The 14,402-nt window shown below is 42.9% G+C and overlaps 1 protein-coding gene across 3 annotated transcripts in view; it reads left to right on the forward strand.

Moving 5' to 3' along the window:
* Positions 1–14,402, forward strand: part of LOC130143005 (neuronal acetylcholine receptor subunit alpha-7-like) — a 72,187-nt gene that overhangs the window by 18,561 nt on the left and 39,224 nt on the right. The window contains exon 2 of one of the 3 annotated variants that reach the window (XM_056325535.1): positions 3,148–3,287. In XM_056325535.1, the coding sequence (XP_056181510.1) occupies positions 3,148–3,287 (140 nt within the window). Of the gene's footprint in view, positions 1–3,147; positions 3,288–14,402 lie in introns of those variants that run through there. The other 2 variants (XM_056325536.1, XM_056325537.1) reach the window with 2 other exon arrangements.

Raw genomic sequence — 14,402 nt, forward strand, 5'->3', positions numbered from 1 at the left:
ATGTTTTCCTACTGCTTCAGAGATAATTCAGAAACAAGGGGGACACTGCCTAAGACAGTGGAAGGTAAGCGGCTGTCTGTTGCTCAAACATACTTTATCTAGAAAGTTTCATACCCTTTGCCAGTTACTTGCACTTCCTGTAACATACACAGACAAGTAATTCTGGCATTGCTTTTGGGAGACTGACCTGGCAATCTTAAATATTGACAGCCAGCTTCCAGCCTAGTTTAAAAGATGAAACAGTGACACTGCTTTTGGTTAGATTTCTGTGACTCAGTTGTAGGCAATGGTAAAGCTTATTCTACCACTGCTCCTGAGAGTTCTAGGCTTCCCCATCACCAGCAAACACTCCATTTAGCAGACAGACATGTAGTGTCACAAAGCATTAGCACAAGCATTGGAGGGAAAAAAAGCAGAAACCTCTTTGGAGTATAAAGCATTAAGTATTTAAAGATTAGAATTTAAAGAAAAAGTCTATGAAAATACAAGCCTGATTTGTCACTCACCTCAGCGCCTTCTCCAAAGCACCTGTAGCAGAGACATGGCAGTGTGATTAGATCAGCCAGGTCTTTGTGCTACCAACAGCTGCCATGATTATTTGCCAGGACACCCCAATGTCTCCACTGCTTCTGAATCTATGTAATTTTGCAAGAAAAACCATGAAGCACAAAAACATGTGGTCACCAGTGCCAACTCAGCAGGCTAAAAGTAGATCAGCTAAGGCTATGCTAACAAGTTGGGATACAAGAGGTTGCAAAGTAATAAGATTAAATCACAGAGGGGAAAGTTGAAGAAAGGATAGAAAAAACAGGTGCAAAATTGCTGTACTGGGCTACTTCAGCTCACAAAGTTTGTCAGGGGAAGGGGCCTGGCTTCAGCGTGGTTGGAGCACACAGTACAAAGATAGCTTTCTGAAGCATACAGCAAAGGGTTATGTTCACATCTCTGCAAGTCAGACCTCTCTTTGGGGGGCTGCTTTAGTGCACTGTGACAGCGATGGTACCAGGGCACTCTAGCAGCCCAGCCAACTTTCAGAGACTGGTGAAGGGCACTTTTCCCTTGTAGAAGCTGAGGCAGCCAGTTTAAAAGAAAGGTTAAAGGCAAATATTACATAAGTACTCAAGATGAGACCAGTAGTGCAGGCAGTCATTCCTTCCCTAAAGCACAGGAACATGGGGAGATGCTGGTGGAAGGGTGGGTGGGTGAGTGAAAGGACAGAAAATTTGCTCAAAACACAGAAGCTCTCCCGGCAGAACAATGTGTAGTGATTTTTCACTGGTTTCCTTTCCACAGAAGGATCTTACAGGGGAGTCAGGGTCTGCCGAGGCACTGGAAAGCAAGTACTAAGACCATAACAGAGGATTAAGTCATTGCCTTACACACAAGCTTACTTAAGGTGGTGAAGGAGAGAAACTGTGGCCACAGCTTGTCTTTACTGATGGTGAAAACATAGCATCCAATATTGACATGTCATCAAGGGCTATTGGAGCAGCACATAGAGCAGCTGCTCCTCTGGATCCCCATGATCATGTAAGGTATTACACAAAGGCAGAGAGGGCAGAGAGGGCCCATGAAAAGGATGTGTTGGTGTAACTTACCAAAATAAAAAAGAATACTTCTCATTCACCAGGCACTGCGTACTGGAGAGCTACAAAGCTTCCTTTAGTATCAGGAAAAATGAAGATAACATGAATTATACAGACTTATAAACTGTTTATAAACTAGATTTATTATTAGCTTTAAAAGGCATGGCTGCTCTGTTGGAGAACAGTTTGTTCCAGGCTTGCAAGGTTTGCTGAGCACTGGAAGAATGTCAGGAAGGCAGAGCTGGTTGTTATGATTTGTTTACATTGTCAAAAAGATATTCATCATAACCACTGTCAAAGGAGTCCTCTTCTCAACGTGCAGAGCTCTACTCAAGAGTTAAAAAAAGTCACACACAGAGACTGGGAGCTGCCATGGATAAAAAAATGCTTCAGTCCAAAGTAATAATAATTTAAAGTGCAGATTCCCTGCCAGGGACTGGATTTCTACAGTTCAGGGAATACGCACTCATGCTGACAGGACTGGTTTGGCCTCAGGGAACCTGCAGCCCATGACCCTCTGTTAGATGCAGCCTTTAGGTAGAGCTTAGGCTGCCACTGGCCAGAACACCAACACCTACACTGTTAGGGGACACCTAAGTTCCTGGGCAGTGTGTCACAACAAAGTGCTCACCTTCCCATGGGAAGAGACCCAAGCCATCACTGCTGTCGTGCCTCATCTGTGGTTGTTGTGGCAAGAAAACCTGGTCATGCAGGTTAGATGGATGCTCTCCATACTCACCCCAAAGCTGGTGAACAGGGACATTTGGCAATTTAAGCATAGACTGAAATTCTGCTAGTCTTTAACATGCTCAAGTGTTCACATAACAGCTACTGTGTTAAGCTGTTCCCAGAGGAAGCTGAGTAAAGCATGTAACATGAGAAATTCAGTATCATTGTACATACTTGTGAAATACTCTGGCCTTCATATCACCACCTCATTAGGTGTTAACAAAGTGTGCTGCCATCAGAAGGAAAAAAGGCAAGGGAAGTAATCCAAAGCCTGTAAAGACTCTCACACAAAACTGAAGAGGGTATGAAGAAGGCTTGTTTGGGCACAGATAAGGGCCTGATACATCATCTTCAAGAATAAGAATAGCTGTTACTCATGCTGGGTAAACACACAGTATGTCCAAGTAATAACAGTGCTGGCTTAGAGCAGCCAGTCTTTAGGAAATAAGAACAAGCAAATAAAAGTGCTCTGACTGGCTTCCAGGAAGCTATCTGGTGGTTTTGGAGTCACATCTTCACTGACCATGAGCAGGAGAGATGCCAAGGGAGGGGGCACATTAGAGCCCCAAAGGTGGTGCAGTAGTTTCTGAGTGTTAGTAATGAGAGTGTTAGTAGTTAATGTTTTTTTTTTAAGAGTTCATCACTCAGCTATGCAGAAAAGTTGTGTCTGTTGCACCCATGTGCAGAATTTTGGGGATTTTTTTGGGAACTACTTTTAAATTACAAGTAGCAATTTAGTTAAACCTGTTAAAAGGGGGTTTTCAACAAAACAGCAAGCAATGGGGACAGTGTGACCAGCCTAAATGACAGATGCCTTCTTTCTTTTCTCTAGTTTCTCAGCAGGGCGAAAGCCAGAGACGCTTGTACCGAGAACTACTGAGGAACTACAATCGTCTTGAACGACCAGTAGTGAATGATTCCCAGCCCATTGTAGTTGAGCTCCAGCTTTCTTTGCTGCAGATAATTGATGTGGTAAGTTACTTGCTGTTCTGTTCTCTGCCGTGCTCATTCAGCATAACAAATCTGATCTCTGTGTAGGGCCCATACTTTTCCTTTTAATCAAGCTATGAGAGATGAAAGCGGACTGTCTTTGGCTAAGGATCCTCCCTAATAGCTGGAGTACATGCTTTGATACTTTGGAGGAGTCAATATCCTCCTAAAAGCACAGCCATCTCTGATACAAGATGAGCTGCAAGGAGATTAATTATGTACAGTTTTTTCCATTTGTTTTAAACAGAAAAAAGAATTCAATACCTTAGAAGCCATGTGTTGCTACAAATTGTTAATGATACATTCTTCTCAGCTATGCAGGATGTAATAATTGAAGACCATGTGCAGCATTCAAGGCTAGTATCACTGCACTTATACTTTTTCATTACACATTACAATGACATTGGCCTCTTCTCCCATCATGTCTTTACCATGCACTGCTGTTGAAGAAGCCTGCCCTGGGATGAGGTTAGAAACATATAAAAAGAAAATCTAGAGGCACAGCCCTCTGTCTTGACTGTAACATACTTTTTCAGAATTGGAGATTTGACCCATGGAACTTTTTAACATAATAATCCAAATCTGTGGATTCTGTATGATAAACCATGATATATATATATATATATATAAAAATTCTTTCATCTACATGGGAAAAACAAACCAGGAGAACAATTATGACCACCTTCACGCTGTCCACACAAGCAAACAGCTGAACCTGTTGGTGCTCCTTTCCTCATCTTCCCGTTTCTATAGTCACTATTATGAGCTGGTTTCCAATACACCATAACTGTCACGGAGGCAGCAAGGAGTAGAGGCAGAAATGTACAAACCTCTGTGCAGTTGTAAATCAATTTGACAGAGGCCTCAAATATCTGAACTTTCTAAAGCTCTCAATCTTTCTGAAGATGAATAGTGCACCAGGTGCTCTCCCTGAAGGGGTAAGCAGGACCCTGAAAACCTAGTCCCCCAGCATCATGATGTACATGTGGCAGGTCCAGCCAGTTGTGCTGCTGCTGGAGGCGGAGAGCAGCCATCCAGGCAGGGTAAGCAGCTTTCTGTTTTGAAATGTTAACCACTGCATTGAGCTGTAAGAGAGGAGATCAGTGCTCTCAAGTAAAGTCACTCATTCACGGCAGGAGTTCACAGTCGTCTTCATGAATGAAAGAGCAGAGAAATCCTCCAGCTAATTTCAAGTAAATTTCAGCAAGCAATTCCAGGTTTAGTAGAGGCATCTTAGCTCTGAAGGTCTTGCTCCAGCTCTTCTTTTTCTGATGGTATTTTCTTGCAGTAATCTGGAGGTTGAGGGTGGTAAAGGGGACTTTTAGCCTTAGGGCTGTGGCTGTACATTTTCAAAGTCAGTCAGTCAGGAGGAGTTACATAAAAGATTTTTCAGTTGGGAATATGAAACCCATCCTTTCAGGAAATCAGCATTTCTTTAAGCACTTTACCTACATTATGTCAATGTGTATTACAATGAATTTAATTCCAGTCTTCCCTTTTTGATTGTTCACAATAGGAAATGATCATACATATGAGAAACAAAGCTTTGCTTCCCTCCATCCGTTCACACACTACAGATGCTAGAAGTTAATCAGCTCAGAGCGTTACTGACTTGTCCCAATCTCATGGTCTTGCAAACTGCAGTCATGGGGTTTTTAAAAAAGATCCAGGGTCACCTGAAGTGTTTATCTTGTGTGATATAAAAAGATGTTCGCCCATCTGGGGAGGGACAGAAGATCCCTTGGCAGCTGAGGCCCTGCAGTAGAGGGGTCACTGTGGCATCAACAAGTGGCTAAACCAACTGCCCTGAAAATCCACTAAACACAGCTCCCTCGAGTCCCTAAATCAGGAAGCAATGCAGGAATCTGCCAGCAGCAAGCAAGTCATGAGTATGGGCACAGCTCCTCTGCCTCCACGGCTGGCTGGACAGACTGCAGCATATGGATGCTCCAGCTGCTGAAGAAAATGTCTGTTTAAAAGGAGGGTGTTCTTAAACACACTGATAGCTCCAGTGATGTAAAGAGTAGCAGGCAAGGTACAAAGAAGAAGTAACCTTTATTAGCTGACACACCATGAGGCAAATCAAACAGGTCTGTCTCTGATCACTCAGAGGGAGGCTGGGGATGAGCAGATTCTGCCTTGTCAGCTGCCCTGCCTATACAAGACAAAGCAATTTGTGCACAATTGCTTCTTGCTCAGGGGAGAGAATAGACAGCATCACAGTCTTGGTAATGGTGTATGCACTAACAAAGCACAAAGCTGCTCTTTTCTAGGACTTGTGTGTCCAGCGTGCACCATTACCATAGCAGAGCAGGGTGCTATGCAAGGTCCCAGCCTGAGGCAACTTCATGCACCATGCTCCCTGGGGAGGAAAGAAGGGTGCTCTTCTCAGGGGATTATGATGTGCCAAGGCATACAACAGTACTGCTGCACTCACTGGAATGCTTTGCAAGTAGCCACTGCAAAGAACATGGGACAGTGGACCCTGGACTGGTGTCCCTGTGGAGGAAATAATGTAAAGAAGATGAAAACAAGTCTCCTGTTCTATTGTTGCATGGAAAGAAGAAGGGATCTGCCACTGATACTCACAGAAACTCATTCCTTACCCTTGCCAAGACCTGGCATCATATCATATGATATCATTTCTACCTGGTACAGGTTCCATGACATGCCTCCATAAGGCTGTTCCTACACATACTGTATTATAACATAACGAAATTTAAACTCATCTTCCACAGCCAGCCCGGTGAGAACAGCTTTGATGACAATCTAGATTCACTTTGCTACATAAAGAGGAAAAGCCGCTCTGATGTCCCTGTGGTTTGCCAAGTAGTAGTGACAAGTGACTACTTAAAATCTCACATCCATTCAAAGAAACTTTCAAAACATGACTACATTAGATTTGGTTTTCTGCTCCTATGAGCATGTATTTGCCTGCACAGGATATGTGTGGGTTTTAGAGCTCAAATACAGCCATCATACCCAAAGCCATGAAAAACATGTTCTCTGCTTGTTGCAGTAGTAGTAGACAAGTACAAGTGAAGGCCTTCTTGTCATTAGGGTTAAGACTTTTTCCAAAATTATTCTACTTCATTACAGCCAAGGCAGGCCTCTTACATCCAGGAAATAAATGAGCAGAGAGAGGGATAGTTACACCCCCAGTTCAGCAGCAGGGCTCAGTTCGCTTTGTCTTGTCCTCTGTGTGCAAGGACATCTTCATGCTGAGCTGTTGTATGTGTGTGCAGTTTCTGAGGGTCCCTTTTGCCTGGAGCCTGTCCTCCACCCTTCCCTGGCAGAAGCCAAGTACTCCCTGTGCATCAGCAGGGCATCTGGGTAGCGATCTCTCCCACAGAGCACTGTCAGGCCCTGCCAAGCCCTGCCAGCCCAAGCAAATCTTTAAGGGTCTTCCTGTGGAAGCACTGGTGAGGTATTTAAAAGAAAAACCAACCCACAGTCTTTATTTTCCAGTTTTATTTCTGCTAGTGATACTATTTAACGTTATCTTTGGGTCAGTGTGTGAGAACCACTGCAACAATAGTGTCACTGCACTTGGTGGTCCGCAGGAATAGCTTGTTTTATTAGCTTCCTAAGCTGAGTGTTCCTTCAAACTGCAATTTTAAATGTATGACCAGAAAAAGAAACAAGCAGTCAATGGGTAGAAGAGTATGAAGAAGAAAATCAGACCAGAAATGTATCACACTTTAAAAAAAAAACAAATCTCTGAAGAGCCTAATTTCAAGCAGAGTGATACAAGATGGTCGCACAATGCTGCAAGAGATAATAAATGCCTCAAAATCCCCTTCCAAAAACTAACACACCTCTGAGATTTACAGTAACTACTGCATTGTTGGCTTTCAGAGGGTGTACACTGCTAAGCACAGTCATTAGCCTTGTGCAAGAAGGGAGGGTCTAGCTGCCACACTATCACTGACAATGTTGTCCTCTGCAGAGCCACCTCAGGGGTCTGGCTGTTCAGCTGTCTGCATGTGGTGAAGTCCCGTAGTGCTTTTCTCCTCCATGTTCACCCTTCCAGCTGCCACTGACCTAGAAAACCACCCCAGAACTGTCAGGTTGCCTGAGTACATAATCCCACATGGTTGTTCAGGTCCTCTTGTGGAAATTTCCTCCTGTTTCAGAGGGCATAATGACTAGAAAAAGGGGCTGTGAGTACCTAGTGGGAAGCCACAAAAATACTGAAAAAGCTCGCAGCTACCCATGAGTCATTCTGCACTTCCAGGAGCCAAAAAATACCTGATTTTATTGTATTGAGGGCTGCAAACCCAAAACAAATGCTATATCTGGAAAATTCAGTGTGTACTGTTTTGATTTGATTGAACTGTATGTAAAATGATTGTACATCCTGGTGACAGCAAGATCATCCCAAACCTGATCCCATGATTGCGAACAGTCTCACTTCCACTGCAGATTTTGTGGCTGCAGTGTGTCTAAGCACTTGACATGTTTCGAAAGCAGCAAGACAAGGTAACTGAAGAGTTTAGTGGGGCAACAAAGAATGAGGATTCAGGCTTTCACCTGAAAACTGTCTGTGCCTTGCTGTGCAAGGAAACTAAGGGAAGAGCTTTTCACAGCTTTCTCTGAGCACTCAGATGCAGTCATTACCACTATAAGAAGCATACTAGCTTAGCAGCACAGCAATATTTATCTTCTCTACCAGGAACTATCAAACTGTTGGAGTTAAGCTTTAGCTTGCACTGGTTTTCCCCTAAATCAGAAACTGCAGCCCTGAAGGTGCTGGGTTTGCTGGGTTGGGTTTTTTCTTTCTTTCTTTTTTTCTTTTTTCTTTTTTTTTTTTTAAATTATTATTATTTTGGGTTTGTTTGGCCTGCTTTTTAGGAAGTATTTGGTGAAAGAACAACTTACAGATGTAGCCATCACTTCAAATCAGAGATGCCCTCATCAGCCTACTCAGTTCCCAGGTGATCTGCTCCTCAGTTAGCAGGACGCTCAAATTCAATCCCCAAGAACTTGTGTGTGACAAGTCTTTCCTGGAGAGTTCTCCATTTGAGTGAGAATTACCAAAGCTAAAGGCTGGCTGTCAGTAGGCTTTGTGCCATAAGGTGAAGGTGAGAAGGCAGGAGGAAGGTGAGTGCCCAGCCCTGTGCTACCTTCTGTCTGACACAGCCCTCGTAGTATCAGTTTCTTCACAAAATCTGTCAGATGTGAATGCTTTTAGCAGTTGATTTCCTTGCTTTTAAGTGCTTTTGTTTCATTGGGTGCAATATAGAGAAGGGCTTTGTTAAAATCCATGAACTTGTGAAAACAAGTCTGCTTTCTCATCTGAAAATGTGCTTATTCGTTCCAACAAACATTAATGTAGTGCAGGCACTGTTTCCCCTTTTGTGAGGTGTGACTGAAGGCAGGGCTGTGAGCAGGCTAGCCTGGCAGTGGTCCTGCTAGCCAGGCAGAGCAGGGTAGTAGCCAGCCACACTGGTCCTGGGTGCTGTCCCAGGGGCAAGCCAGGCCATTGGCCTCCTAACCAGTCCATCCCCTAGGAAAGAGGCTTTCTGGGGCTGGTTTTGCAGGTGAATTAACAGCTAGAAAGTTCAAGGGTTAAATTTCTAGCTTTGACTCCCCTCTCCCTTCCTAAACTGACTTTACAGCGCTAGGTCAACCCCTCCCACCCTTCATCCTACCACCATCACATGTCCAAATCTCTGTACTGTGTGTTACGTAGCAAGCCTAGATCAATAGACAAGTGCTTCAAGGAAACAAATATAAATACGCCAGTACATACAAGCACCTGTTCACGTATTATTCCCAATATAGTATTAGTATTCACTAGATTAAACCATAATCCTGATAGTACATCCTGTACAAATCTTTCATGGATAGATAACTTCAACAATGTAAGCATAAACATTCAAGACTGAAACAGAGTATACGAAAGCGAGAAAAGTAGTAGGGTTAGGATTATGAAGCAGATATTGTGAATTTTATTAAATTCTGAAACACTGACAAGTGCTAGAGAGAGAAAGTGACTCTTTGAAACCTTCCAGATTAAACTACCTTTCTTTTTCCTCTTCTAGTAATGTCTTAGCATTTATCTGTGGGGCTCCTGCACAGCCATTGCAAGCTCTTTACTCTGTTTCTCCTTGAATAGACCTACACTACCAAATCATGTATCTTTCCAGAAAGTTTTTTATCCACCAGAAATTTCAGTCGCATCTTGCAAGAGCAAATTCAGTGAGACCAGAGCAGTAAGATTGATGCAAAATGGTGTAACTGAAAAGGAAAACAGACTGGACATAATTATAAAAGCTGAAAATCAGTAATAAGTGATTATGAATAATAGTCATTATAATTCCAGGCAGAAAAAGTTGCTAAAGCAACAGATTCCTTAAGGTTAAGTCCCAATCTCTCTCTCTCCTGGTCATAAAACTCACTTAAGTGTGACCAATTTTGAACTCTGGGGAAAAAAAAAAAATAAATTGGCCTCTTCATTAGCATGGAAGGAGCTTGAAAAGTGGGAAAACCAGTGCTAATTGAGCAATGAATTATTATTTTGGCTGCCTTCTAAGTGCCAGTCATTATCAAAATGTAATTTGCACTATATCAATTAAACAGGTGACACATGAGTTTGCTAGCACAATGAGGTTAGTCACCATGGGTATTCAGCTGCCTGTCTAATACTACTTTGTCCACACAGTTGCATGAAGCATTTTGATGAAATCTTAATTATCTGAATTTTACTTGCAGCTTTTATTCATTGGCTTTCTCCTGGCTTCAGGCTAAGAGCAGAGAGGGATCACTCAGTGAGCAGCAGTTCAGTAGTTTGTTTTCTCTCAGCATGGTTCCACAAGCTTTACTTGGTGGACGTGGCTCTTACAAAAGAATGGCTGCTTTTCTTCTGAGATTTTCAGTGTGGTCATCCAGCTTGGGTATTTCACGATGACTAAACAATTTTCTGCCTGCCTGGTGAAAAGACTGTACTATGCTGCTTGATGATGTGGGAATTTAGGTCTTGAGCCTATGGATATTCCTTAATCTTGGGTAGTTAATTTGACCCATCAAGGATTTTTAAGAGAGTATAGTACTTTTACATCAGCTCCCCAAGGGGCACAGGAGCAAAATTTATGTAAAGTGAGATATTCCTGATTATCAGTCAGGAACTTAATAGCAGTGGCAGGGAAAGAAAGTCATCCTTTCGGAGAAGCACTCAGCTGCTTGAAATTGAAAATATTTTCCACATCTCTTTTCAGGACAGTCAGCAGGGTCCCCAGAATTCAGAGTCTTCTCCTGGCCATGCCTCACTGTTGTCAGGGGACTGTGGAAGCTGGCATGAGGCAGGGGCACTGCAAATGGTCGTGTTCCTAAAGCCACCAGTTGTAATAAAGCAATTAAACAAAAGCCATTGGGGTGGCCTTGAACCTAGTATTTATTAGTTTCTCAGTGTTTGGAAGGTTAGCATTTTAACACTGTGTTCTCTGAATGTAACTCCTGAGAGACGGTGTCTTCAGCTCCTCAGTAAAACCTTTCCCCCCATTTTCCATCCCTGATTACCAGCTTTAAGAGCATACTTGAGTTTTGGAACAGGCTATGTCCCCTTACTTTGCTGTGCTGTCACAGCAGCATGCAAACAGAGGAAGTAAAAGCAAAGGCAGCCTTGCAGATAGCCCGAGTATGAGTCTCTGATAAGTACTCAGGGTTGACCTGTTTGGGGCCTTTCTCAACCCTCCTCCCACAGCTTTCCCTGTGGTTTCAAATGCTGAAAAAGACAATGAATAATGAAAAGCCTGGAATAACAATTCCTGTCTTGTCCTGTTTATTGAAATGCCTGCTAACTGTGCACAAAACACATGGAAGGCTATTTCAGGATGAGGTATCCACCCTGGAGAATATACAAATCACCTACATACTATGTGTGGATGACTTGGGATTTTAATGGAGGACTGACTGCTTTTGGATGGTGACATAACATTCTTTCCCCCAGGAGCCAAGCATGCATGTCAGTTCATCCAAGCAGTCAGAGAGCAGTGCTGTGCTGGAGAGCCATGTGAGGCCCTCTGACCCTGCTCCTGGGGTTTCCATGAGAAGCATCTGTGAAACAGTTGGACAAATCTGGTGGCTTCACTAACGCCAGGACGCTGTAGCAGTGTGGGGACAGGGAGTACCTTGAATTCGCAAGTCTTTGTTGAAGGGCTTGAGGTCAAACAGCCTCCAAACCAGTGCTGGAGTCTATAATGTGACACACTTTGCAACACTCCTGATTTTCAGGCACTGCTGAGAAGCTGCATCTTGGGAAAAAAATAGTTTCCTAAGGCAGGTACCCACAGCCCTGGGCTGTAGTTGAAGGTCATGTCACATAGGCAGGACAAGAACAAATCTGCCTTTTTTCTAGGCAGTGGCAGTGTAAATTGGAAAGTGTGGGCAGGTAAGGCACAAATCTGTAGGCTTGGCAGACGCTCAGTCACTGGTTGTGTGTGTGAGTAGGAAGGCTGCCTCTTCTGATACCATATTGGCAGCAGAAAATGGCATTTCTGCCCTTGTTCCTTCTTCCTGCTCTTGCCTTCGGGGACCGCAGGTGAAGTACTTCCTGAAGTGGCTTTTGCATCCAGGCCTTTGCATTTGACATCTGTACCAAAGCAGCTGGTTGGTCTCTGATGTACAGGGAGCCAAGGTCTTCACAAAAAACACCTTTCATGGACTTGCTGGCCATGCATTATGTTTCCTGAGGAACAGAACTGGTATCCCTGCATTTGCAGGCTGTTCTCACACACTCCTGTTTGAATGCTGTGCCTCTTCCAGTACAGGATTCCCTTAGGCTCTCCACTTTCACCATGTGATTACTCCTGGCTCCAGGAATTTACAAGAGGAAGAGTGTGATCTGACAGTGGTCAGACCCTCCAGCTACACAGCTCCTGCTAAGAAAGCAAGTGTGCACAGGGCTGCTGTAGGCAGCAGGTAAGGGTGCAATGACACTCCACCCAGAATGCTTTTCTGGGGAGAAGAACACTGTGAGTGGTTAGAGGCTGTGGGACCAGGCAGCCTCATGCTGCTACCTAGTGCAAATACCAAAGGCAACTTGCACTGCTTGACCACAGTGAAAAGACACATGCATCTCCAAGACAGGAAAGGGACCAAGAAAAGCATGACGGAAGGAGAAGCCAGTGGCAACAGAGAATGTGGCTCAACCTTAGGTGAAAAACACTTAGCAGACATCACCTCCAACCATCCATGGGAGAAAAAGCCCAAGAACAAAATGAGAAAAGCAGGAGGACTTGAGTGTTCAGCTATGCACTAACAATATTCCTCTTGGCTTGACAATAGTGGGCTGACTGCTTCTCTGTCCTGATGGGCAAAGAAATGCTCAGCAGGCACTGGTGAATGTTTGTTCATCCTTTGTTATTCTAACGTGGTTTTGTATCTCTCCCCAACCAGTCACCTAGACTCTAGGCCATCGCCTCTTGATTCCCATCTTCCTCCTGAGGGTGCTTTGTTAAAGGTATTGAGATTAAGTACTTACACTTCAGGTATCACCTCAAAGTTGATATTACCATGGCAACATTTATTCCAACTTTTTAATGAGACCCCTGAAATATGCAGGCTGTCCAGCAATGCTTGCTGAATGTTGCCAAGGCAACCTGAATTTTCCTCAAAGTGGTTTTGTGAGACTTTAACCATACAGTGCATTTAAGCTGAGTTTTAGTTAATCAGCTGAAGGTTGTGGGCAGATGGGTGTTTCAGCATTGGAAAGGATTGCCTGCTGCAGTTGTAGACTGAACGTACAAGCATTTGAAAGCCTCATGAGTTCCTTTTGATACCCTGGAGCAAAATCCTGTGTGGAGACCAATGCCTCAGCTAACAAAACCTTCCAAGCCTCCCTGTCAATGTCTCTTGACCACATCCCTCCTCCTGTTCAGGCATAAAAACAGTGAAAAAGAAAAAGAAGAAAAAAGAAAAAAAAGAAAAAAAAGAAAAAAGAGAAAGAAGAAAAGAAAGGGGAAAAGAAAAGAAAAGAAAGAGGAAAAGAAAAGAAAAGAAAGGGGAAAAGAAAAAAAGAAGAAAAAAGAAAAAAAGAAAAAAGAGAAAGAAGAAAAGAAAGGGGAAAAGAAAAGAAAAGAAAGGGGAAAAGAAAAGAAAAGAAAGGGGAAAAGAAAAGAAAAGAAAAGAAAAGAAAAGAAAGGGGAAAAGAAAAGAAAAGAAAAGAAAAGAAAAGAAAAGAAAAGAAAAGAAAAGAAAAGAAAAGAAAAGAAAAGAAAAGAAAAGAAAAGAAAAGAAAAGAAAAGAAAAGAAAAGGAAAGAAAAGGAAAGGAAAGAAAAGGAAAGAAAAAAGAAAAAAAAGGAAAGAAAAGGAAAGAAAAAAAGAAAAGAAAGAAAAAAAAATAAAAGAAAATAACAGAAAAGAAAAGAATAGAAAAGGAAAGAAAAGGAAAAATAAAATAAAAGAAAAGAAAAGGAAAGAAAAAAGAGAAAAGGAAAAGAAAAGAAAAGAAAAAAGAAATGAGAAAATAAATGAGTAGAAGTAGCTGTGTATGGCCTTTGGTGACCTCTAAGAGTTACCTGTTCAATTTGAGATTTTTCTAATCAGTGCCTTGCAATAAATCAATGGCTGATTCAACTCCCAGTTCTGTGGCTCTGTGAGAGGGCAAGGCTTAATGATACTTGCAAGTCACCTGTTAACAAATGCCTTGCTACAGAGATGACACATTACCATGTGATGTGATTGCTGAACCAGGGAAGGGATTTGGTTTTTTTGTCCATGAGCTGTGACCCAGCTAATTATGTGGCTGAGGGCAGTTACATTTTAGCTAGATGTTGGCCTGGCAAGGGAGAATCTACTGGTGAGCAGTGGTGCAAAAGGCAAGCAGACTTACCCACGTTTTGTAAATTTTGGATTGAGAGCAGGGAAAAGAAAACTAAACTAAAACATTCACATGTCACAGCATGTGCACTGGAACAAACCAAACTAACTCTGTTGCTCTCCATGGGTCAAAGGCGGCTGTAGGAATAAGCAGACAACCAGGGCAAAGGATTAACTGAGGTCAGGCTGGAGTTAAGAGAAGGGAGAAAGTGACCCAGATAAAGACAGGAAGGATTTAGAGCACAATTGTTCACTAACTAGTGACCACAGCATTA

The sequence above is a fragment of the Falco biarmicus genome, chromosome Z (genome assembly GCF_023638135.1).
Source record: "Falco biarmicus isolate bFalBia1 chromosome Z, bFalBia1.pri, whole genome shotgun sequence".
NCBI lineage: Eukaryota > Metazoa > Chordata > Aves > Falconiformes > Falconidae > Falco > Falco biarmicus.